Source organism: Anser anser, assembly GCF_964211835.1.
Source record: "Anser anser genome assembly, chromosome: 3".
NCBI lineage: Eukaryota > Metazoa > Chordata > Aves > Anseriformes > Anatidae > Anser > Anser anser.
The window spans coordinates 26,730,605-26,756,957 of NC_139722.1; the positions used below are offsets into that span (position 1 = coordinate 26,730,605).

At 39.4% G+C, this 26,353-nt stretch overlaps 1 protein-coding gene across 30 annotated transcripts in view; it reads right to left on the reverse strand.

The window, feature by feature from the left end:
- LOC310897568 (dystonin-like) overlaps positions 1 to 26,353 on the reverse strand; it is a 298,423-nt gene that overhangs the window by 176,400 nt on the left and 95,670 nt on the right. For 29 of the 30 annotated variants that reach the window (XM_083831325.1, XM_083831319.1, XM_083831327.1 and 26 more), the window contains 3 exons: positions 9,682 to 9,771; positions 6,764 to 6,841; positions 4,045 to 4,137 (listed from right to left, as the gene is read on the reverse strand). In XM_083831325.1, coding sequence (XP_083687451.1) covers positions 4,045 to 4,137; positions 6,764 to 6,841; positions 9,682 to 9,771 — 261 coding nt within the window. Of the gene's footprint in view, positions 1 to 4,044; positions 4,138 to 6,763; positions 6,842 to 9,052; positions 9,152 to 9,681; positions 9,772 to 26,353 lie in introns of all 30 variants that reach the window. The other variant, XM_083831332.1, reaches the window with a different exon arrangement.

The following is a 26,353-nucleotide window of genomic DNA, read 5'->3' on the forward strand; positions in this document are numbered from 1 at the left end:
TTTCACAGGAGTTACTGAGCTGCAAAATGATGGTGAAACAATAATAAATAAATAAACAAACCTACTGAGTCATGACTTGGAAGTTCCGGAAAATTGTGAAGGCCTCAATTCACAGAGGCCTTGAATTTAAGATGCTTAAAAGCTTCAGGTTTCTGTTTTTGCTTTGTTTTGTTTTTAAACAATTACAGATTACTCTAAAAGACTGTGAAATTAAAGAATGTTTGCAGTGGTTTGAGAAGAAATGATCACTGATTTTCACAAGAAATTATCCTACTGAAACTTAGTTACTTTCTGAGGTCCAGAATCTGCCTTTATCTATAGTTGCTCATCTCTAATGTCACCAGTGAAAATGTACTGGGTGTTGAAGAAAAAATCTTTTCAATTATTAATTTGGACATTTATACATGCAGCATATAATCATAAAAACAGTGCAATCTGATTTAGCAGGTTATAAAGATGCCACAAATAGTAACTACTGCATTATGAAACTGAAATAAAAAACAAACATATTACTAAAAGCTTGTGAAATACATAATTGAAAGCTTGCCTAAATCATAACAACACGTCTCAGGGATTTTCCATATCTACAGGACAAATTATTTTCTAATATAATTAACTCAGCAAACTACTGGATTTCCTATTCTATCATTTCTGTACCTTATATACAATTACTTGGGCCACAGAAGAATGTACATTTTTTGGACTTGTGCAGCTGCAAAAGCCAGTGGTGTAATGCAGAACAAAGCTTACACTTATCTAATTGTGGGTACCGAGTCAGAAAGCCATAAACATCTCTAGACATAACTCAGATGCAAGAGAAACTTAATCCTCAAATGCTTATCATCTCATTTTTGTTCATCATGTCCTTCCCCTAAATCATTTCTAAATTCATTCCAATACTCAGAAGGATTTTCGGTTTTGAAGAAATATTATCCCCCAGATAAGTGCCATGACTCAGAGAAACAAGAAACCACAAACAATAGGCAAAAGAATCCCTCACCTTTTGATTACATCCCAGGTAGTGACGGTGTTAAGATTACCGACAATGATGAAACAGAGGCAATAACATCACACAGCAAACAGACCCTTAGACTCGCTGAGAAACAACTACTTCTGCAAATGACCAGAAAATTTAAAGACACCTGGTGTAGGTGTCTTTGCATAGGTGTTTATATGCTGGCCAGGTCTCTAGAAGCCCATTTTATTCAGTTGAGGCAGGTTCCTAAACACGGGCTTCTAGAGCCCTGTGAAATACCTTGCTATATCCCTGCTGGCCTCCAGCTGCAAGTCTAGAAGAATGTAGGTCTCTCACAGATCTGGTGTCTCATCAGAGAACTTCCACATGCACGTCCTAGACACTCTCATGAACCTCAAATGACACCTATCTTCACGCAACTGATTCAAGCCTGGCAGATCTAGTTAGTACAGTCATCAGACCTCTAGCAACAAGCTATCATACCCTGAAGTAAAGACAAAAGGAGAAAGTCAATTGCCCACCTAGAACATCTGAGTCACTTAAAACCATCTAGGATATCTACATGGGGATAGCAGATGCAACAATGGACCTAAGGTAACTCTCCTCCTAGCTGCATCTGCACCTACAGGTGAGGCAGGATACGATGCATCATCTCAGACCACAGCAAGAGCCTACGCTGGGCAACTAAATTGCTCAGTAGGTACTCTAAGCACCTACTACAGGAGTCATGTCAATTGCTCCACCAAGTTCCACCCGCTGTATTGACTGGGCCCCAGGTCTCAAATCTGTTGCTAAACATGTTTACTTCCATTTAAGATGTAACTTATCCTGCCTGATCTCAGTCTCTCCCCAGCTGACGGTGTGCCTCCCATAAAACCTGTCATGCTTTTCATACTTATGTGGGCGTCTCATAAATCTCCAACGAGAACAGATGTTTATGTTTAGTCAAATGGAGAGAGGCTTCAGAAGGTGGTTAGCTGAATCACTCTCCAGGCTATACCAGCTGTATAGACCAAACCTCTATCCCTCAGATTATCAGATTACAGGGAGAATTTAGAATTGAATCTCACCACAACTTTCCCAATATATATATAGGATTACTCCATGCATAAACACTCTTATTGTCACGAAGCTTCATCTCTTTCATTAAGACTCTGCTGTTAGACATTGCAATTCAGATTTTCCCCCCATTCAAAATCTGAGTGAAGACAAAAAACTGTTAAGTGTAAGTACGCACATTCTTCTGAATTTCCTTATGTATTCTAAACCTGAATCTGACATACACAGGTGCCAACAACACCAAATTTCCAGATGCCTCAAAAGAAGTGGCATACAGGCAAATGCTAAGGTTGCACAGATAAGCACAGAGCATCCATCACTTTTCGAATCCCTTCTGCATTCAGTATAGATACTGCAGCTGTTACTACTAAAAAGACAGAAATAATTTTATAAAATCCTTTTCTTTGGTTACTTCATATGTACTAATGTGGTTTAATATTCAGTCTAAGAACTATCCATTCTTAAAAATATTTTAACATAGATTTTTTAACAAATTATTTTGAAAAAATGAAATCTGACAGATTTACAAGACCTGAATTACACTGGTAGAGATTTACGTCATGGTTATTGAGGGTCAGTATAGAGTGAAGTAAGTGTTTCAGCTACAATTTAAATGGTCCTACATATTTCACACAGAGCTGGCTACCTTACAGCGGAAAATCTTTGTCACACCAGCTCGCCTAAATTAGACACTTTATGTTTTTCTTTCTTTTTTTTTTTTACAGGTGGAAATAGTAATGCTAGCTTTCATCACTTTCTATAAGCATCCAAAACTGTACCAGATGTCCCATGCATCAGTTAGCAAGAAAAAATAAAAATTTCATCCTGCAAAAACCTATTCATGAGGTTCAAAAAGATAAAACACACATCAGTTAAAAGTTTCATTACCACTATCTGCTTCTATCCATGTTTTTAATAATCTTTACTTCTTAAAACGCAGCAACATTCATCCATGGCTTATTCTGTGGGTCATGCTCAAATATACTTATGCCCAGACTTCTTTCTCCATATACCACGTAGAAGTTAAGCTAAAGACTGAGATAACAGGGAGGTTGAGGGAACTTCAGGGCCTCGTAGATGTTGAACAGTTAGATTCTCCTTTACCCTGTGCATTGGCCTTGGCTGAGCTGCCCACCATGGTTAGACCTTTGCCACATTGGTCCTATTTGTGTCTTTTGTTCTTCCTTACAATTTACAAGAAGGGAAACAAGACCTTAGCAGCTGTTTGTGTTTTTGTTTGTTTGTTTGTTTAAAAGGTGTTTTTTTTCCAATCATAAGTCCAGTGCAGGGCATTCCTAAGTGAACCATGCTTTTTCTGTACTATCGTGTAATGTTTCGACCATTTAAAATGACTGCACAGCACCAAGTCTATTGCTAACAATGCTGCAGTCAGTAAATGGGAATTATCTGTCATCTGAATTACATCATCTACAGCCACAGCCATTGTGAGGGCCCCGTTTTGAGGAGCAATTTAACACCACAGACTGTAAGGCTGCATTATACTGTACACAATCTGCCCAGTGTACAACAATTGGAGTGCCACCTAGTGTGACCCCGTGTTACCATCATGTTTATTGTACTAAAAACAAATGCTGAACTGTTACCAACTGCTTGAAAATGCTGGGAGTAGTGCTTGCCACAATACTCATATCAGAAAAGAAATTTAGATCCAGAATGAAACAAGATTAAAACTCTTTATTTCAATATTCAACAAAATCAGTCTGTAGAATAAAACAAGGCCTATTTATCCAAGTGCTGAAAGAAATACACCAATCTCTGTCTTAAATAATGTTCAAAAACCAAGGTATTTTCTATGACTGCACAGACAAGAAATTAGACAGCAAACTACACCTTAAAATTTAATTTATATCACCAAAACAGAATCATCAAAACCTTCAAATCCACGTTAGAGGCATAATGTGTATTTTTGCACAGGCTATCTGGAGGTCCTAAATAAAGGTATGCAGGAATCTTAGTGAAAACATATTGCCAAGCAAAACTAGACTTACCTGAAAGTGCAAAATTATGGTCCATATCAACCCCAAAGTCAACTTGGGATTCCCATCTGTTATGTCATCATTTCTAATGTTAACCAGTTTCACCTGCCAATGAGGGAAGAAAACACACAGAATTGAAATAAATATGCCAAGAACACATACCGCACTACATAGGCGCGACTATGAAGGAAGCATTACTCACTTCCTGAACCTACTCCGTTATTTTCTTTAGTTCTCACAAGCTGAAAGGAATTAAATTCTGGCCGCCTGTGGCCTGCAAGGAATCACCCTCTCCCACCCACGCTGACTTGAGGAGATCCCTCAGCTGTCACTATGCCGGCAAATCCGGTCCCTGTGCCAAATGCCCTTCATCTCAGCCTGTGTCAAAGGAGGACGGTGTGATAGATGGGGAAAGGATAACAAGGACATGCAGATCTGTAACTGTGGCACATCAGTCTCAGGGCAATGCTGAATCTCAGGAAGTGATCACTGGCTTTCCCCATGCTCTCCCGTACCAAAGACAGAATCCAGCAACAAGAGAACTCGCCTGTTAAAAGCACAACAACCTAGCTTGATAAAACCAAGAATTTATTATCCCAAAAATGCCATAATAATGACAAAGGTTATTATCACCTCTGCTGTTTTACTCATTCACAATGCTGTAAACATGAAAAGGTTAACAGGGTTAAAACAAAGGTTGGTATTTTTGCCATTCCAATATACTCACATTCAGAGTAAATTTAATAATTCTATTTTCTTTGTTGTATTTTATTATTCCATTCAATTTCTCCCTATGTCTTCTTTATCCAGGTAGCCTAGCAATTAATGATGACTCAGATAAAAGGTATTTTATGCTTATGCTAGTAAAGCTACATGCATATGCTTTATAACATATGCCCTGTTATCAACACTAAACAAGTAAAGGCATGTTCTCTTTTTGCTCTGCAGACATAATCTCAACTATTAGGAGAAAAAAAAAAAAAAAGAGAAAAGAAGAAAAAAGAAAGAAAGGAAAAAAAAGCACTCTCTCTGGAAAAAAGTGTATTCCCCAGTTCAAAAAAAGAAATGAAATACATCCAAATGTTTTCCTCTCACTGCATATGAAAGCTGTTTGTGTTTGGCAAAGCTCTACATGATAGTCAAATATGCTTCTTCTTTATTTTTTTCTTTGTATTTTATTTTTTCCCCCCAAGTCAGGCTCCAGAATTATCCATATATAGACTCTTTCTAACCTAAGTAACAATAAAGCATTGTGTCTGGAGGTTATACATCCACCCTGAGCAAGTTACCTCCTAAATATGGTTTAGAAAGAAATAACAAGAGTGCCACACCTCTTTAACTCTGCCTTTCCTTCCTGAGCTGAACCCCAGTCTCTGGAAAAGTCACTTTGCCTTCAAAACCTTTCACAGCTCTCACTCCAGGCTAGGACCCCCTCTATAAGAAGGGGAGGGGGAGCTGAAACTTTTACCCAAGAACGACAACAGCATACAATTATTTTGTAAGCTAGGGTACAGCTTACACCTTCATGAAACTGCAAGGCTGAAGAAAGCACAAAAATTCTCAGATCACAATCAAGAGCCACATGATGGAGGCCTGCTGTTCCCAGGGAGAGAGGCTGATCTGATTTTACATGTCCTGTGACATGTACCTCAGGTCTGGCATACAGAAATAAGGCACGGTGCAGCACAAATCCAGAGGTCTCACTGCATAAAAATGCCCTTGTGATCATCAGTTCAAGTAGCCTTTCATTTACTGAGTAGCATTTTTGTTCAATAGCCCACATAAGTTCCCTCTGAATTCAGGGAAGCAGGATTGAGTTCTTGGTGCACAAATATCACCCCACAACCTAAAGTCTGTAACTACACTCACAATACGGAAAAGGCACTCTGCTTAAAAAATAAAAATTAAGTATCTGCTTATGTTTTTTCTACCTTACATTTTTTCACACTTTTAAAGTAGCAAAAAAACCACAAACCTAATCAATCAAAATCAACCAAAACAGCTCATTTCCAGTGTCAATTCATAAGGATGGGTTAGACAGAGATGTAGTTTTAATTTCCAAAAAATTTTTTGACATTTTTGAATGTTGCCATATTGCAAAAGGAAAAAGCGAGAATCCTAAATTTCTAAAAGAAACGTAAAAGAAATGTAAAAGAAATGTAAAAGCAGAAAGAAACTCATTCCACTGCAGTAGAAAACCACCAGGGAGTGCAGTTTTCAAGTGTTTGGTCCAAAGGTGAAATTAAACCCGAACCTTCTACAAGAGTTCTGGTTTTATCAGGAACAAGGCTCGAAAAGGGTTTTCCAAAAGAAGTATCATCAAAACGAGTGACTCCCATACAAAGTTCTAATTTCTCTGAATCTGCATTTTGCACTAAAAAAAGATTTTGTGAAAAAAATAATACATACCAGCTGGTGTTTGAACAGCTTGCGAGATTTTTAATCTATTATAAGCAATTCCTGTGGATCTTCCCCATAATTTTCTCCTCTTTAGTATCTTCTACCACATGTGTTGATGTTATTGCTCAGAAAAGACTGGTGTAAAGCTACTTCTGAATACATCCCTCTTTACTGTCTCAAGCACAAGATCAAGCCAGCCCTATACCAGCAGCTGTTATGTTACAGTGTGCATGAATGACCAAGGAGGACATTTTTTTTGTTATTGTTTTTATTTATTAGTTACTGGTTATGCAACTTTTGTTAACATCTTTTATTAAAATGTTCACCGTACCTGGCGTTTTTTCAAATAGTCAAGTGCAATTTGGACGTTCTGGAGTCTGTGAAAACGCATCCGACCTTTTTCTCGGGGCTAAAATTGGAAAACAATAATTGTGAGATTTCCCTTTCAGACAAAAGAACAAACAGTCTGGCTCAAAAAATACCACATATAATGTTCTAGGCTCTACAGTTTTAATGAAGCCAATAGCCAATGTCTTTGGTGGAAAAGTGTGTTTTAATGACTTTCCTTTTTTTAAGCTGTAGTTGAAATTTTTTAGTACAATGGATGGAAAGGAAGATCAGTGTCCCAAGGTGCAACTTTGCTCCATGTTGGCAGATAGCTGTTTCCCTGTAAAGTACTACTTTGGCCAAGAGAGCTAAAAAAAGGCCCCACGTGAATCTACAGAAACCAAACTACAATATGTAATTATAAAAGACAGCATATTAAGCAAAGTAAAATATAAGTAATGTCATGGACGTTTATGTTGCTCTGGTAAACTGTAATGGAAAGCTTATCTCTGTACACACTTTTATGATTTAACACCATTTATTTATGATATGACTGCATAATCATTGTAACAGCAATACATATTTATTTAAAGGCATCTAATAAAGATAATACCTTCCTCCAAAAAGACATAATACAACATATACAGCCCTAGAGTGTATATTTAAACTCTTGACTTGGGTAAACATTATAAAGCGTGAAAAAAACTAATCACTTTTCTCAAATCAAAAACATATGAGCAAGAATCTGTGAAATGAGCGGTGTGTTAATGGAAACATGGCAAAACTGCATGCAGTTAGTGTAAAATCACCAAGAAGAATCACACAGAAAAAGAATACTTTACTTAGCTGCCACAGATCAACAATGGGAAAGCAGTTAATTTTTTATCATCATAATATCCAAATCCTTATGTTCTTCTTCCTTATTTCAGATTTTTCACAAACTTTCACAGCAATAAATTCAAGCAAACTATAATTGCTAGGGCTCAGCCATGAATGAGAGTATTTCCTCAGACAATCGCTGTGAAACGCAAAGATAAACCCAAGCCTTCCTCACTTGACTTTTTTTTCCCCCTGTGGAATATCAGATGCTTGCCAAAACAAAACATGGGAAAATGGAGTTGAATAAGAAGCATAAACTGAAACACAAAAAACTTTAATTTCCATTGTAGAACCTTTGATTTAGCTGCTTCTTTTTCACACTAAGAGCCCAGGATCAGTCCCTGCAGCCCTTGCTACTGAAAAACTTCCATGTATGCAATGAAGGACTGCAGACCTAGAACTTTGCTTTACAAAACAGAGAGAGTAAAATAAATCCCAAAGTGTCACAAAATAAAGGTCGAGAATCTCAGAGGGGAAATATTTTTTTTTCTACTGTATAGCTAAAACGCAGCATTGTGAGGGATGTTATGCCTCTAGAGAAAAGCACACATATTCCACTGAAACCACAACTGCAGCACGACACACACAGAGCCAAGAACATAATTAGGCCCTATGACAACAAGCTGCTGTAGCAAACACTGACAATGCAGGTTCTACAAAGGCATGGAATGGCTTCTTGGACTAACAAGCACTCAGCATTTTATACTTCATAGGTAGATATTTCCCTTCTGGATGGTTGAAACACAGTGAAACAGTAATTCAACATCTGTTGCCAGAAAGATAAATCCTGCAAACCATCCATATACTTGGTAGCCCTACACACAGTTGTCACATAGCTTCTACTTTGACTATCTGCTTTGAAAAAGTAACTATTACATTTGATAAATTCTAAGAAATAGATTTGCGCTTCTAAATTACCTCATTTCAAAATATTATCCAATATTACATCAAATACACTGTGGGTGAGGCTTCTAACTAAGACAAACTGATTTTCTGCCATCATTTTAAAGCCTTCAAGGCTTTTTCTGAATTAATTGTAAATTGGCAATAGAGATTGCATGTATAAAAGCTTGGTTTAATGGAATTTCTGGAACTACTGTAATTCCCTAACTGAAAAAAATAAAAGTCCTATAGGATTTTGATAATGTTGCACCTTGGTTTTGTACAGCTTAGTGAAAGTAAACAAACAGCTACGTTAAACCTTAGCATTTTAGCTGTTCATAAAAAAGGCCAAATAAATATTTGTCCTTACCATACCTCCATTTTAAACATACGTGTCCTGGTTTACCAACATGCGTTCTTTTGTCCTTTCTATGGAACTACTGCAGAACACTGAACTAAGAATCAACTTTTACATTAGCAGACACCACACTTCAAACACTATGTTAGTACAGTTATGGGGGTCGGCACCTACCCCCTTATCCTCATCCTCCACATCCTCATGCTGTTCATATGCGCATGCTTCTGTTGAACTCACCAACCGTAAGGTCTTCAAAAAATCTCGCTCTCTTGGCTAATGAATATAACAGACAGGAGACAGGACAGCAAAGACACAAGACAGACCACAAATGAAAAGAAGAGCATGAAAAGAAGAACATAACGAAGAGAACAAATACCAAGCAAAGGAAGTAATGCTCACAAAGAAAGGAAATGACATTTGAGGAGTGTGTTAGACAATTTCGGGGACATTTTACCCTTGCTATTTGTAAGTTACTCCCTCTAATGGGAAGCGATATTAAGCATCCAGTACTTGTTAAAAGAAAAATTATAAAGAAAAGGGAAGAGCAGAAAAACTAGTATATTACCCTATTAAGAAAAGAAGTCTCACTGACCACAAGAAATGAAGCAAACAGATTGCATTCTCCTACAGGATTCATGGTGCAATATTTTACCAACAGAAATATAGTAACTTGTGTCTTTGGTATCAAGTCACAGGTTATGGGAAATATCAAAGAAGTTTCCAGCAGTCAATACCCTAAGAGTTAACAGAGTGTATGTATATATAACAAACTGGAACTCCTGCATTCTGATTTAAAAGCTTACCAAGGTGTCTCCAGAAAGGACTTCTAGAAGCGAGATTAAGTTATGTCCATCTCTTAGGTCTTCATATAGGTCATTCACATGTTTTCGAACCTGCACAGATAAATGCAAAAGTAAAATTTAAGTCCCCCGTTTATACCAAAGAATTCAGTCATATAAACAGTTATCTTTTAATATCCACGCATACACATACATCAACTTTCACTTTCATGACAAATTTACAAATCTAAATTCTTTATAATAACAGGCAAAATTCACACCCTTGTCTGCACTCATACTGTTCCATTGTATTTTATTTAATTTTATTGAAAACAGTGTCAAGTTATATGCAACGAATGCATATAGCAACCAAAAATCAGTATCTGACAGTTTAAACGATACCAGATACTCACCTATTTTGACCTAAATCTTGATCACTTACAGATGATGCTAGCTAGACTCTGTGAACTGTGAAAAAATGCACAGAGCAAAATCCTGTCTTGGCACATGTATTACCCTCAGCACGCACGTTCACTGTTGTCAGGCCAGAAGTCGATGCACATTCTGCCTTTAAACATATTACTAATCAAGCCATATGGCCCACCAATTAACAACATGTTTCCCAGTGCTGAGTGAGTTTTCCCAACAGCTCACACATCCTTTTACAACGTTCCAAAGAAATATGATGTTTAGCTGATCCGGGGAAGCCAAGGGCACACACGGCCCTTCCCACCAGCTGCAGAGGTCAACCCTCCTGACGGCTCTGCAGTGCTCCTGTGCCCGTGGTCAGCGACCCGTTGGATCCACTTCCCCTATGCCCCCTAAGAGACAGCCAGCCTTTGCCACTTGACCTCTTTTGACTGAAACGGGTTGAGAAGAGCTGGTAACCAGCAGATCCTGGGAGGCCAGCCATGAGTGAGGGAGCAGAAGTAATAAGAAGAGAGTCAGCTGAAAGCCTTCACTTTTCTGATGGGAACAACAAAGCTGAAAGATGTCTGCCCATAGGCCAACTTCTCGGTTTTTAGCGTTAGGTTAGCTAGCTCAAGTATAACCTTATTTGAAATTGTTAAAAATTTCAGCCACTCGCTCTTTAAAAGTGAAACAAAGGGCCTCACTTCTCAGATTCTTGACACTGTCAGTCAGGGCAGAGGTTGAGGGCTTTTCAGATACAATTTAATGTTGACCCACTGATGTTCCCAGTAAGGCACCAGGTCAGAGACTTCCTAAGCTTCCAGATGATAAAATACAACATCAAAAGGTTCTTCTAAAGTTTTCACATCTACTAGAGGCAAACTGCGCTTCCAATACAAGATCTATAAGACGATCCCCTGACTGCCAGCATTTCTGTGTGCATGACGAGGACAGCAGGAATCAATCCAGACCTTTGGCCTTATGCAACAGTTCTGTTTACCTGACTTTCGGGGAGATTTCTAGATCCATCTTATTGATTAAATCACTGCCTCCATACTGGTGATCAGCTTGATAAATGTTTTTTAATTCAAGTTTTCTTACTCCAACTTCTAAACATGAAATTACCATGTGACCCGTTTTTACAAAGACCATCATCTTAACTGGGAATAGTATCAGAGTATATTTACGTTCGTGTTGAAGACTAGCCAGAACAAGCCGTCTAGAAGACTGTTCCATACAGAATTACAACAGATAATATTTTCCAAACCATTTATAAAGATTCTGCAGATGCAATCAAGGTACATGCACAACATCACTCTTATACATAGCTTTATAGACTCACACACATATACAATGTAATTTAATTTTAATCCCAACTGTGATTAAAAATCCAATGTGCAATTAATTTTTAAAAAATGACACATGAAAAAATCTCTGGGAATGTGAACTGCTGTTAAGCTAAAGAAAGAAACAAATGTTCTCCTAGTATATATGTGGCAGAAGAAAAGGAAAGCCTCAAAGATAACATGAAAACCCCTAATACTAGATTTCATTATGCTAAATGCTGAAAAAACTAAAAGCACAAGGGTCTTCATTTTTTAACCCAAAACAACTGTGCCTTTTTAGTTTTCTGTTCAAAGAACCACGGAAAACTGAGTGCTGTACACTTTCCCACAAAAGCAGGCAATTTTTCTACAATAAAACCCTGTGAAAGGGTCCCTCTCCTCCTTGCTCCTCTGGCCAGGACGTGTCACTCTCCAGCTCCCTTAGGAGAAATGAATCCTAAGCCAGACCAGAGCCACAGTGCAGGCTGGCGACTAGAGACAAGGGAGGACATCAGGTTAAGGACAGAGGAAAGGGGTGTACATCTAAAAGACATGGGACCAGCACTGCTGAAGAGCCATCGCAAGCACACAAGTCAACATCTCCCCTCTTTTCAACACAAAACTCCTGACAATGGTAACGTGCAGAATTGTGAGATAAGAAAATTCAACAGTTTCTAATCTGTCTATTTTATTTTCTCATTAGATGCAGTATAATTTTGTGCCTTAAAGATGATTTATCCTCTGGCCTGTCTCTCACAATGTACACTTGTTTACCTTCTATCTGTTTCTTACACTCTGAGGTTTCCAAAGTATTTCAGAAACTACCATTTTCCCCAACTCATCTTTCTGGAAATCACAGATGTTTCAGAGACGAATCCATACGGTTTATGAAGAAAGTGCCGTAGAGGTCTCACAACAGGAAAACCAGCAATATGCCTTAGACTTCTTTCTTAGTGCCACCACTGACTGACAGTTATTGAGAAGATTAATTAATTAGGACATACTACTGTGACATGCTAGCTCAGGATAACATAATACAGAATTTGTTCCAATGCCCTGAGCAGCAGATGTGCACCTGAAAAGACGTATTTGGGCAATTGATGTATAGCAAGTGCGTTCACTCAACGCAGGAGGCCACATCTAGAAGAAACACTTTGTGCTTCTCAAGAGATCCTACATTGCTACTTGAGGAAAAGCTCAAAAAACCTCTCTCTCAATCATCACTCAGGCAGGTTTTGCCTCTCAACACATATAATGAATTCTTAGATCTTTAAGCACACAAAAACCAAGTATTGTTTCACTGCTGTTTTCCTGACACATTCAGACTCCTTCAAATTGTGTCATACCACACGTATTCAGGTTCCTGGATGGATCCGCAGGATTTGCAGACCCCCCTTGCATTTCATTAAGACTTCTTGTGGCTTTTCAATAAAACAGCAGAATTGTCAGCCCTGCGCTCTGCAAGGTCCACGTGCAAAGTAGGTTACATGCTGCCTCAGGCAGCTTTTTGCAATATACCCATGTGAGTGTGGGAGATTTGATAATTTGGGCATGACAAGAGATTCTTTAAGGAAGATATGGGAGGTATTTAGTGGCTATGGGGCATATGAAAAATGAGAAGCAAAATGGCTTCATCAGTCAAAAGGAGACAGGGAAGATTTAAGGTACTGTTTCAGAGATGATTCATCTTCTGATCTTCTTCTTCTGGCATGCATACTACAATGTTTGTGTCAAGTAAGGCTCCCCCCCCCCTTGATATGAGCATGAGATATTTTTCATATCATATATTCCCAGTAAACTTAAGCTCTGCATTGAGGAACCTGCGCTGCCACTAATAAAAACAGCTTTTAAAATTGGAGCAGACACAGAACTGTAATCCTGCCCCAGATCCCAGCACATTAGGCACTCTACAAATGAAGACCGTAAAGATGGTTGCTGCCTCCGAAAGCTAGTGAATTAATACTCCACATAACTTGCATAGCTTCATCATACTGTTCAGCTGACGCATTTGGTTGACCCTGCAATCGAGTTATCAGTTACAACCCAGTGAACAGTACAATTCCCCTTCTGCAGTTAAAGGCCCTGAGCCACAGGGCTTGATTTCCTTTTCTGGAGGCTGGTGTCACAACAAACCTGACACCATTGTCTTCAGTCTGCCTGGTTCTCATTTCCAGTGACAGAAAATGAAGCCGTGATCCAGCTGCATGGGCACACACCTAAGACCATTTCATGTGCTGAGGGTTATGCCACTTGGCCCAGAACTGCTTCTCCAGAAGGATGAAGGTTTGCCAAAGTCCGTCCAGTCCATCTCTCACAAACCTGTCCTGAATACCCTCACGCATCTCAACGGCCCTAGACATCTACACATCTGAACTGAATTTGCACACAGTGACTTCTGGTTTTGCCATGGGCCACAGCAAAGAACAAGCTACAGGCTGTGACTATAGGTCTTAGCAGTGAAGTCACCTAAAACCTCTTTCACTGATGCACTTCACAGAGCCATAGCCAGGTAGAGAACCTGACAACAACTGTACAAAAGAAAAAAGCGGGATGAAACTTACCCACTTCTTATTTTTTTTCTTGATATTTTTAGTTGTGCTGTGCTGACATTGGAAAAAATCTGGCTGCTTATGCCTGTATGGATGAAATGGGAAAGTCTGTCCCTGCTCTATCTGCAAGCAAAATCTGCTTGGTGTTGAAAGGAAGGAGAGAACATGCACTGCTAAAACTCTGTGAAAACAAAACGATCTCTACCCTTTTTCTGCTTCAGAAGAAAATCTGGCAGGAAAATAGTGTTGTGGCCCTTTTTATGTATAAAGTGGATGCACACCTGGCATGGAGACACCTCACAGACATTGGTTCAACAGCACAGCGTGCCTCAGCCCAGTACCTAAAATGCTAAGGGATTATGTTCTCAATTGAAACAGTGTAGGACGGAAAGGAAATAATGTGTTGCAGAATACTGAGGAGAAGGCAAAAGAGGCCAGAGAGAGAGAGCGTATGATCAGATAAGGCAGGAACAGGCAGCAGCTACTCCCATGTGCCAGAGGCAGCCAGGAACTCCCTCAAGGAAGTGAGGCAACTGCGCGACCCTGGGGCCGCAGGCCTTGGAGCCAAGGCAGACTTTGTGCTCACACACTTGCAATCGTTCCAGTTTGTACAGGCTGACGAAAGCAGACGATCGTAATCAGGTATCTTTCTTAAAATATTGGGATTTTTCTTATCTATGTTACAGGTAAGCTGAAGAGATCATTGAGAGAACAAGCCAAACCAGGCCTTTCCTTACAGTTTTCAGAACTGGCAGTAGTCGAATCAAAACTGATTCCTGTTTTTGAGAAACTGAAGTTTTGCTGACAAGCCTTTATTAATAAACAGCGTTATCCCCAGGCATCATCAAGAATTACAACACTACAGAGCCAAGAGAGGCCTTTCAGGCTACACAGCCTGGGAAAGTCTTTTCAAGTACCACTTTGTTCGCTTGGGGAAGTGAAGTTAATTAAATGCACAGCTCAGATACAAAGCACTACCAACTCCTCGGAAGGAAAATGGGATAGGACTCGAAAGTTAGAGCTGCAGTGGGTGTGTTTGGAAAAAAGAAGGTCAGGCCTTAATTACCGCTGAGGTCACTGATAAATCCTGACTCAATGCCCGTAGAAAGATCATTTAAGACTCCCATTCACTTCAGTACATTTTGGATCATGTGAAGGGCTTCAGATTTTTGGCTAGAGTAAAACATAAGATAACAGACACAGACGGTTAAAAGCTGCTGTAATTGTACCATTTCACAGAAAATGTCATCACTCAGACCGCTGAAACATTGCTGTGGCCACTGCCTAAGACCCTGACATCTTCATGAGCTTCCCTAATTTTTCAGCTTCTTAAAAATGTATTGAAGATTGTTTCTAGAAGACAAATTGTACAACAAGCACTAGTGAAGAATGAGGAAACAGCTTTCTGTAGGTTTTGAAAGTTTGTATCTTTCAGTCCTTTCGCCTTTTGAATACAAAGGAAGCATACTGCCAGTTCCAACTGCATGGCAAATAAATGTAAGATATGAATAAAGAACTAAAAAATCTTACACAAAGTTTTATTTTGTTTTTATGCAAAAAGAAAGATTTACCATGCCAATACACACAAAGCATGACTTATGCCATTCTTCCTAAAAGCTCTGAACAGGCTGCAACAAGATCCTTGCGAAAATGTAGCGTGTAATTGTCAGAATATTGGATTTGTCGAAATTTTCCCATGGGACTGATTTGCCAAGCAAGGCTGCTTCCTCCAATGTCTTCAGTACTACTTATTTTGCTCTGCAGACTTCTTAGATTGCCCCACACAGCATACACGAGTGTTGCTTGATACACCCCAAGGCCACTCCACCTCGGGTAATTCAGATCCCTCCAGCCTGCTCAGCACAGCCAGGCTCTGAGCTGCGGTCCATCGCCAACCCAATGGCACCCCTAAAAATCAGGGAGCAGAAGCTGTTCTGTGCAGATCAACATCCTCTCTCTGGCTCTCTCTTATGTTCTTTAATCTCCTTATTTTTAACCAAAATTTTATTAGATAGAGATTCTGGGGAAACAACAACCTCCAAATATATATCCTGGTCATGATCTTTTGTACTGAAGCCTATACTAAGCTGAACGCATTCTATTGAAAATAAGCAAACGCAAATTCTGGCATAATTTAATCACTGGGTAGCCCTGCAATGGTAACCTTCAGGCACAGCTTTTCCCCAGGGGACAGCAGTGCGTGCAGCCAGCACAAGCACTCAGCTGCAGATGGTGCTGTTCCTCCGTCTCTGTGTGAATGTGCTCGTGCTGGACATGCACGGCCAAGCAGACACTGACTTGCTTCCCCCTCGCCCAACCACAAGTGTGTGGTAAGATGGCACAAAGGGAAAACTTGTGCTCAGTCTCTTCTTCACGCCTGTTCACTGGCAAGCAAACCCTGGTCAATCCACTTTCAGGTCCAGTTGTCAAAAACTCCCTTTCACTTCATTCTTTTCCTCACCAGTCTGATAATCCATTGTACTGAAAACTTCTCTTTTAGCTACGTTGGAAATAAATCATTCTTTATTTCATACTCACAGTTTTCTAGCCATTTGTTTTTGTTCTGGATATTAATTTTCCCAAACAGCAGGCTCAGCTAATGGTACTCCATTTCATAAAATCCCTTTATGATTTCAAATTCTTTTACTAAGTTACTTTTAAACAAGTCTCCCACACAAAGCGAGTTCAATATCCCTGATCTTTATAACAGATATTTTAGAACAGAAGATTCATCCTTGGCTGCAGTCTTGGACTGATCCTTCACTTACTCAACTGGCCAACATTGTACACACTACTAGCATTGGTACTTTGTGATTTGAACACACTTAGTGTGTTCCACCCCTCTGAAACCCTGTCCTTGTACCTGAATTTGAATCAGTCAAAAAATAAAAATAATTTTTTTTTTTACATTAACCTTCACATCTCTTCCAGACATCTATATTGCCTGATTAACCCACTGCTTTTGCATACTCTGTTTTGCATCTTATCCCCCACCTCCCATAGTTTCATATGTCTCTGGATAACTCTTAATAAAGCAACATAATTAAAAACACACACACACACACTTGTATGACTTTAAGGTAAATATACTACTGTTCATATTAAAAAAAAAATCAGGACATTGCTAAACCTTGTCCTTGTATTTATCATGTTCCTATAGTTGGTTTCATGAAATGCATTCTAATGGTCTCCTAATCCCCAAATCAGCAAGTATGCAAGCAGGTGCATAATCTTATGTATGTAGTAAGCAAGAACTAGGACACAAATATGCACATTTATCAGTTCTTTTCTGGATTTCAGTAGTTCTGTGATATCTCAAACAATTATTGTGCAGGACAAGTTTAACCAGAAGTCTTGAGTCTTTTTTTTTCCCCAAAATTCTTATTTCTGCCTATTGCAGAAAAATAAATCTTGTCTCCATTCCAGCTCCCATCTCAGATCTTTCTGAGGTAAAGGACTACATCAATTAATATGGGTTGTCAGTACTAGAACCAAGGTCTGGCCATTAAAAATACCTCCACAGATCCCACTGCACTTAGTCATCATCTTTAACACGGCACTACCTCCACTGCTTGTAACACTTCCACAGTCTTGGTTGGCTGCAACTAACTTTGCATATTGGGATCAGCAAATACATCTGAATGGAGCCCATGTTGTACAGATTCACAAGCTCAGCAGAAATGGTTATCTACTAACACAAAACAGACATCTACTCCGTTATTGCCACAATTTAAAGCCCAAAAATATTAAGTTACAGAGCTTTAGTACCTGTTTAGTACCTGTTACTAGCTTTAGTACCAATTTCACCAAAGTAATCTTCACCCTACGAACAGCTCCCAGTGAGCACGAAGGAGATGCCACACACTGCAAGTCAGGGGAGGTCCTGTGCAATGCCACGCATGCTCCCAGCCCATTAACAATTCTTGTACCAGTTGTGACTAATGCCCAGGATGTCCGTCCCTCCCCTGTTTTGCACCTCAGTAGCCCTTTATGATTTTTCCCCAATGCCATGCTCCTTGTTCAGATGCGTTTGTGTATAAGACTATGTATAAATCTTAGAATAATAAAAACATTAAAAGTGCATTATAAAACCCTCTCAAAATCTCTTATTTTCCGGTTGTTATGAGATGCAGCCTCAGCATATATTACTGGTGATAACTAAAATGTGACTCACAACCTGCTTAAAGCCTAATTTGTAACTTTAATTCTGTTCCCTTTTAAAAATATTTTACTTACAAATGCATTAATAACAAGTAATGAAGAATACAAAGCAAACATCATTAAATTTCACATTACCTTCACGTTGCCCACTGAAAGCAGGCATTCCCACTGAAACTGTAGGATTGATGCAGATTGAAATCACTAATTTAATGAAAATATAAGCTTCATAAAAAACTTGTCATTGGTCAGCTCTACGACTCAAAGTTGAAAATTATTTTCATAACAGGGTTGGTCTATATTAGGCTTGTCACTATCCCAGAATAATACAAATGTGAGGCTAAAAAGGACTAAACAAATCATCTTATTCAATTCCACGGAGTGGAGCAGATTAAGTTTGGTGTAAATGCTCCAGAGATGCTTGTTTAATTTATTCTTGAAAATTCAAATGAAGGAGATTTTACAATATGATATGTACACTTCAATGTTTTACTATGCTTACTATCCTTTGGGGGGGGGGGGGTACTTTGCCTTCCTAATCTTCAAACTAAATCATCTGTAAACTAAGCCAAATTTTTTGTTGCTCCCTCCTTTGAGCTTGACTTTAGAAAAGACTTGTTCACCCCCACCTCTGCATAACCCCCTTTTTACATACTGAGGACATGTTATCATGTCTCTGTTCAGTTTTGTGTTTCAGACTCAATAAACACAGTTCCTCACAACCTGTCCTTGATTTTCCAAGAATACATATCTTCTTAGTGCTTTATTACAGATGGCTGCAAACTTCTTGCCATCATAATGATGAGGTGTAGCACAGCCACATGGAGTTTCACAACTGCATGCCCACAAACGTAAGGAAGAGCTACACGTGTCTACAAGAAGGCAGGGTTATGAGCTGTCTCCTCGTCTGTGCTGGCCCACAGAGTTAATCTGCAGCTATTGGAGCTTCCTAGGCATGAGCAAACTCAGCCCAGTAGAGGAGATGGACCCTGTAAGAAGCGTGGCAGGGTGAAGGCCGCACTTCCTATTGACAACGTGACACCAGGCCTGAGCCAGAGAAAGGTGCAGCCACAGTGTTACAGAAACAGGGTAAAATTGCAAGGATGAAGTGACAGAGCTTGAGTCCTCACTTGAGGATGCAGCACAGAAAGGTGTCCAGACCCATCTCTTGATGGAAAGGACAGCGGGTCCTTGCTCACTGTATAGCCCCCCCGAGGCAGAGGACGCTGTGGCAGCACCTGATGGCAGCCATGACAGCAGCCACAATGGAAGGCCATGGCTCTCGCTAGCTCCAGGTTTGGCTGCAGTCACAGCTGTTAATGATGACAATACCCAAGCAAATTGTATCCCAGAACCTTTCATTCAAGCTTTCTGATAGTAACCTGCTAATGAGACTACATGTGGGAGCATGTCAAAAACTTGAGGTACACCATTCACACAGCATCCCCTGCATCTGCTTGCTTTCAAAGATCAGTCGTCCAGCCAAAGGTTGGATAGATGATAGTTCAAGAATTTGCCTCACTGCCTTCCCACGGAGTGAATTACTCTGTAAGACCTGTAATTCCCCATTCTTTCCTTCTATTTGGGAGACAGGTATTGTGCTTGCTATACTCCGGACTCCTAGGAGTCCCCAGTCCTTTGTGAACTCTTAAATAAAATGATAAAATGCTATAAATGACTTCAATTAGTTTCTAACTGCTGGGTGAATAAAACTGCACAACTAGAAAGCACATAACTTCTCTAAATATTCTTTAAACTGACCTTTCCTTATCTTAGTTTTACTCTAATCTTATTAAAATGTGTTTCATCAAGTCAGTGTTATGCAGTCTAAAAAGGATGGAGTACTTCAGTCTTCTCTACACCATTCAATAATACATCTCATTTTTTCCCCTCAGTAATGCATCTGTATTTCTCCTTTCTTCTTCATATTCTGACATAATCACAGAACCTTTCACTTGTGGACTTTTATGTCACTCTCTTACCATAACTCGTTCTGGACCTTTGCTTGTCTGACTGTATCCCATCAAGTTTTACTAACTCTTTTATACAAATCTTTAGTCCTACTACCTTTATTTCCATTTTTTGTACGGCTCCTTTTCATTCGACACATCTCTTACAAGCAGCAATATGTTCTATACTGTGCCTCCTATCTGCGCTGCTCGTCTGCAGCCTGCCTTTGTGTCTTCAACACAAGCGCGTTCAGCGACTGCCAGACCTCCTGCATTCCTTCCTCTCTTAGATTACCTCCCCAGGAGACCCTACCTGTTGGTTTCCCGAGTTTGAGGAGTTTGGCTGCTTAGAAGCTCGCTGTCGGTTTTTTTCTTCTCACTTCTCTCTTTTCTTTGAAAGGTGAGCCTGTGGTTTTGCAATCACTTGCTGTTAAGTGTCATTCCCCTTTTATGTTTTGAAGCAGTGCTTCCCCACCAGTGGAGACCTAACTAACCAGCAGTTTCGCTAGCAACTTTCTTAACCTGCTGAAACAAGTGTTATTTCCAGCATGCTCTGACAGGCTGAAGGTCCGTTTCTGGGTGGCACTTATCCCACAACACACATGCCCACAGCAGGGTTAGGGGTAGCCACTCTCACTCCTGCAACAGGCCGGCAAAGAGCACATAGTGAGCCCCGACCTGTTGGGCACACCTAGCTGAGGATGAGCTGAGTTGTGCCACAGAAATAACTCTTTTTTGCATAGGCTACAAAGGCCACGCAGACGACCAGTTTAAATGCAGACCTCTACACCTGTTTTTTCTGTTGGTTATGAGGATAAATGATTGCCACAAAGTCCTGTGCTTTGAATGCTAGATGGTGACCAAAAAACCATTGTTGACCTCCTTGTTCCAATTCAACACCTCAAATCAACAGCAGCCACAACCACCTTTTGTCTCATTTTATCTTTGGCCGGAGACATGCTTCTGTCTCACAGTGCAACCAGTTTTCTTCACCCTTCATCCTTCCAGTTTGCCCTCTCCCTTCCAGCCTTGGACCACGTGCCACCAAATACACCTCATCATGGATGAATCGTTTAAAATATTGAAATGTAATGTTAATAGCATGTATCAAACCCAACCAATAAATCTGGCTTTCACAGCTTAAAACTGCAAGGATACATTAACTCAGACGAAAGGCAATATACTCCACACCTGCCTAAAGCAGGTAAGAGGTAAGGTTGGCAGACTTAGTATTCTGATTAGAATCCAGATTCTGTATCTCAGTAGGTAGACGAGGATTTCAAACATTACATTACTACTACCTTTAAATCTCCCTGTTCAAAGCACCAAAAACATCTTTAACAGAAAATACATGCTTCTTTACAGGAAAAAACTTGTTTACTCAGATGTATTCTTATGTCCCCACGCAGTCACACACCTATATTACCTCAGATCAAGCCTGGCATCCCAAAGTATACAAAATATTGTTGTAGAACAAAATATTTTGGAATGTTTATGACGGAATGTTTGCGGTTGCTTACTGTCTGGAGTCCAGCTAGAGGGACAAACGTTACTCCCACTGGAGCCAATGGCACAGTTACACTGGCCCCATGGGGGCAAGATCAAGCCAGAGTATTTCTAAATTGGTATATAAATGGTTATTAAATGTGGACACATCAAAAGGATATAGATAAAATATAATTCCATGCATAATTTAACAATTAATTAAAAAGCCAACACTTAATTGCAAATGGTAGAATTTTATCTCTTATGATCTCTAAGGATAAATAATTAAATATTGAATAAAATCTGTGCTGAGAGCTAATTGCAAACAATAAACCCACAAAAAGAGAATGAATTAATATATTAGTCTATTATAGGAAACATATTGGTTCTAGTGTTTCTAGTCTACCATAGAATAACCTCACAGTAGACTTAATTCTCCTTATACTCATCCTTTCTCATATAAGAACCTACATAAAACAAATTAAAATAAATAAATAAACAAAAAGGATCATAAAAACATACACTCAACTGTTCCAAAAGCGCTGCATGCCATAAAAATATCAATGCACTTAAGCTATATTTCATGCATATTTAATTTACTGTTTCCAATTATTCTCTTTCCTACTCCCAATTAGTCATGAAGTCTGCATACATTAAAGAGGATCAAATAAACTTGAAGTCTGTGGCATAGTTTTTATTGACTTGATTTATTTATTTGCTTGCAGAGAGATTCTGTGATGTGGTTTATCACCAGCCTCTAAAACTTTCACATTTTGTCACTGCCTCACCATCCTCACCAACCCCTGGTTACCTTCCTCCTTTGTCTAAACTTCTCATAAACACCTAAAAAGTCCTGAGTTTGCTTGCTGACCTGCTTTGCAAACACCTATAGATTATACTAAGCAGATCACAGATGCTGTGTGGTTTACTTGTCAGTAGAAGATTTTTGAAAAATTTGTATACGCCATGTGGTATGAGTCAATTATAATTGTACATATTTCCAGGGATAACAACAAAATCAAATATTTCTTTACAGCATTAACAGCTGACTTTTTAAAAAATTTTGTGAAGGAATAAATCTCAAAGGAAAAAATACTTCTGCTTAGGCAAGATGTTTGAGTATAGTCCTGAACACGAAATGGTCAAAAGTTTTTAGGACAAAAAATGAAAGAGCCTGTCTACCTAGACACAAATAGGTCCTGCTGAACACTGAAAAAATGACATAGAGGAGGAAATCCTCATACCTCAGCCACACCCAAAGACTAAAGCAGTGAGCTCAGCAAGCTGCATGCTGTGTTTGAAGTGGGGCTGTACAGTTTACAACAGCTGTCAGAAATAACCAGGAGGAACACGCAGAAGATTCATTTATATGCACTTGCACAGCAAGCAATCTTCTTACTATTTTTATTAACACAGAAAAAAAAAAACCATGCTTTTTCAAAGTGTATTTCAGATATGAAAGGCAGTAAAGCTCTTTAAAAAAAAAGTCTGCACAGTCAGACTAACACCAAGGATTTCACGCCTTAAAACAAATAAAAATGTAGAGCTAAAAAGCGTTCATTTCTAAAAGAAGAGGTGGGGAATGTTAAATAACAGATTAACTGCATGGCTAAGAAGAAGATATCGTAGAGTAGAGCTATCTCTAACGATAACCACTAGTGTCAGTGAAGTGCCAGCTTTCAGCAAGGGGATGACTGCATCGGATCAGAATGGCTCCTCTGCCATTAAATGCATACCTGAACGTTTCACGAAGGTATTGATGCAAGATGCCATTTGCAAACCATGAGCTGTCTGAAGGACTCACAGGAATCAATAACGCTGGGTTTCTATTATGAATTATGCATTTAGTCTTTGCACAACAAAAAGCACTTATTTCTACAATGTACTACCAATGTATCACTGCAACTCAGCATGCAATTTTGAACACAGAGCTTTAAAACAGTAGTTTTAAAAGCATTTTGTCCAGCTACTTCTAAAAGCCTTCTTGCCCATAATACCTTTACAAGTGACTTTTGGAGCAACTAATGACTGTGCAGGGATGCTGCCCACTGCTCCCATCGCCAGCACGCTTCTTTTCCCAGGTCTCACCGGTTGAGGGTCCCAAGCCGACCCACGCTGCTGGGGGCAGCAGGTGGTGGCACCCCATACAGTGCCACGGGCAGGACAGGCTCCCTCTCAAGGCAGCTGCTCAAGGCACCCCAGGGTCCCATACTGCTGCTGGAAGGTCTGTTAAGAGGTGCTCTACAACCCTTCCTTCAACGAAAAAGGGAACCACTTTTGCCCAGGAAAGTGGTGGCGTCACCGTCCCTCGGGGTGTTTAACGAAAGGCTGGACCTGGTGCTTAGGGACATGGTTTAGTGGGTGACATTGGTAGTAGGGTGATGGTTGGACCAGGTGATCTTGGACATTTCTTCCAACCTTAATGATTTTGTGATTCTATGAAAAGAGAAAAATCATTTTCCCTTTCCACCTTTCGCTAGGTGTCCATTACAAATATCTGTTTTCCATCAGAGCACTGATCTAACCAGCCTCTGGTCACCTTGCCATTAACCCCATTTTCTGTACGTGATAATTTCTGATAAAGAAACTAAGTACTTCAAAACATCTTGTTTAACCTGTCAAGACTAAGCTGTGGTGCTACAAAACAATTTTTTAAATTGATTTGAAAAACGAATTGAATGACAAATTTGTCTGCTTTTACTAATTTTTCATCATTACCTTTTTTCTTTTCCCTCTTTTATCTCATTTCTACTTATATTTCACACTTTTCATTCTTTTCTCGGGCTTCAGGGGATTCAAAGGAATTTAAGGAAAAACTTCTGGGCTTTAAGGGAAATCAGATTTCACTTCAGACTCTTTAACCATGTGTGAATGCTACACCAGAATGAAAATCTTTTTCTTTCATTAATTTAGCCAGTTTTGTTATGTCAGGTGCTACTTACTGCTATAGCAAGTACTAGAATTTAACATACTATTTTGACAGCAGCAAAGCGAAACACTAGAAGCAGAGGCACATTGTGAGAAGTTAAAAGATGAGATCTCTACCCCATTGCCACCCTACACTGGAATGTGAGTTTCTTTCTGGAAGCTCATACCACAGCAGCAGGTAAGGCCAATATCTCACCTCTCCAGCCTGTATGTCAACAAAAAGTAAAAGATAGCGTATAAACCAGAGCCCAACCATCAGACATTAAACAGTAGCCTTAATGAGTGCAAAACTCTTACCATCCCAATGAAAAATTATTAAAAATTATAAAGAAAATATCAGCATTTTTTAAAAAAAATGTGGTGGCAGTCCATTTGATCATGAACTGTGGTATACAAAGAACAGCTGAATTTTCTAAATAACTATTACTTATCTATCTCTAAACCTACATATCTAGAGATTGTTTGCAGGAAATATTTCTGCAATGACTGTGGCTCTAGTTTAGTAAAGTACACAAACACATGCTTAACTGGTCAGCTGAACTGCCAAGGGATTAATCTCACACACTGAGGTTCAGTACGCACTTCTGTGCCTTGAATCCAGTGCAACTAAAGATGGACAGCAGAGGGCAGAAGGGTAAACATTTCTCAGCCATGTTGTTGTTTGTGGTTACTCAGCAAGTCCCTTAAAAGCAGAACTTAATTAGAAGAATGACAGTAGGCTTCCATGCCATCCACCCAACAAATGATGGTAACCCATAAAAGCATCATGCTGTTGACCTAGAAAAAACTCTTTTGAATATACTGCTATAAAGGAATTAAAAGTCCGGTACTTTCCCAAGGACGTTGGGTTGCAAGAGAATAGAAGATTAATTAAAATGGGCAAGGAAAGAACTAAAGCAGGGAAAAAGTAAAAAGAGGCAAGAGGAAGAAAGGGGGAAAAACAGAGAAAAGAAAAACAAAAAAGGAACAGGGGAGAGAGAAAAGGAAGCAGGGTAGATAAAAAGTAAAGAACGTACATAGGATGGAAAAAAGATTAAAGAGAAGTGCAATCCATCCCCATGTCTGCAGTAGAGGTTCTGTCCACACACATATTGTGGTCAAGCTTTCCAGTCTCTCCTAACTTCTGTGATCACCTTTAAACTTTCCGCAGTCTCTCATAACTTGTGTGACCACTTTTATCCTTCCCACTTCTTGTTGAACCATAGCTCAGTGACAGATAAAGCACACTGACCTTTTTCAGTCAGTGGGCTGAAAGCACCTCTAGGACACAACTCATCTGCCCCTACGGTACTTAGATCACCTACAGACAAGGTGGTCCAAGACACACAGAAGGGTCTCTTCTTTCTGCTAACCATAAAAAAAAAAAGTAATCTAGACAACTAGCTGAAATAAATCTAGTGAGATGCCTGAAACAGGTTAGTTCTCACTTTTTCTTTTTCCTCTGCAACAAGCTATCAGCAATCTGTGAGCATGTATGAGCTGCATGTATTTTGTATTAAATCCAAGGTAACAAAGCAGAAAGCTATGACCCAAATTCAATGTAATGTATAGACCAGGAGAGCTCTACTAACTCTGCCAAAAGTGCGTTCATTTATGGTGCTACTTTCCCTGCATTCCAACCATCATAGAGTATTTTCTAAATATGTCCTTGTGTCTTAAGAGAGAGCATCTGAACGATTAATTTAATTTCCATGCAAGTCATGGTCCTAGAAATAATGCTGTAAGAACAGAAATTGACAACTGTATCATCAACTGCTTTCAGACTGAAAATTTCCAAAAAATAAAGTTGAGTTGCTACATAAATTCCCAGTTAATGGAAGAACCAGTGTCAAATTATCATTTTTTTTTGTCAAAAAGCATTAAGCCACTATCCATCATTTTGGCAGTTTAA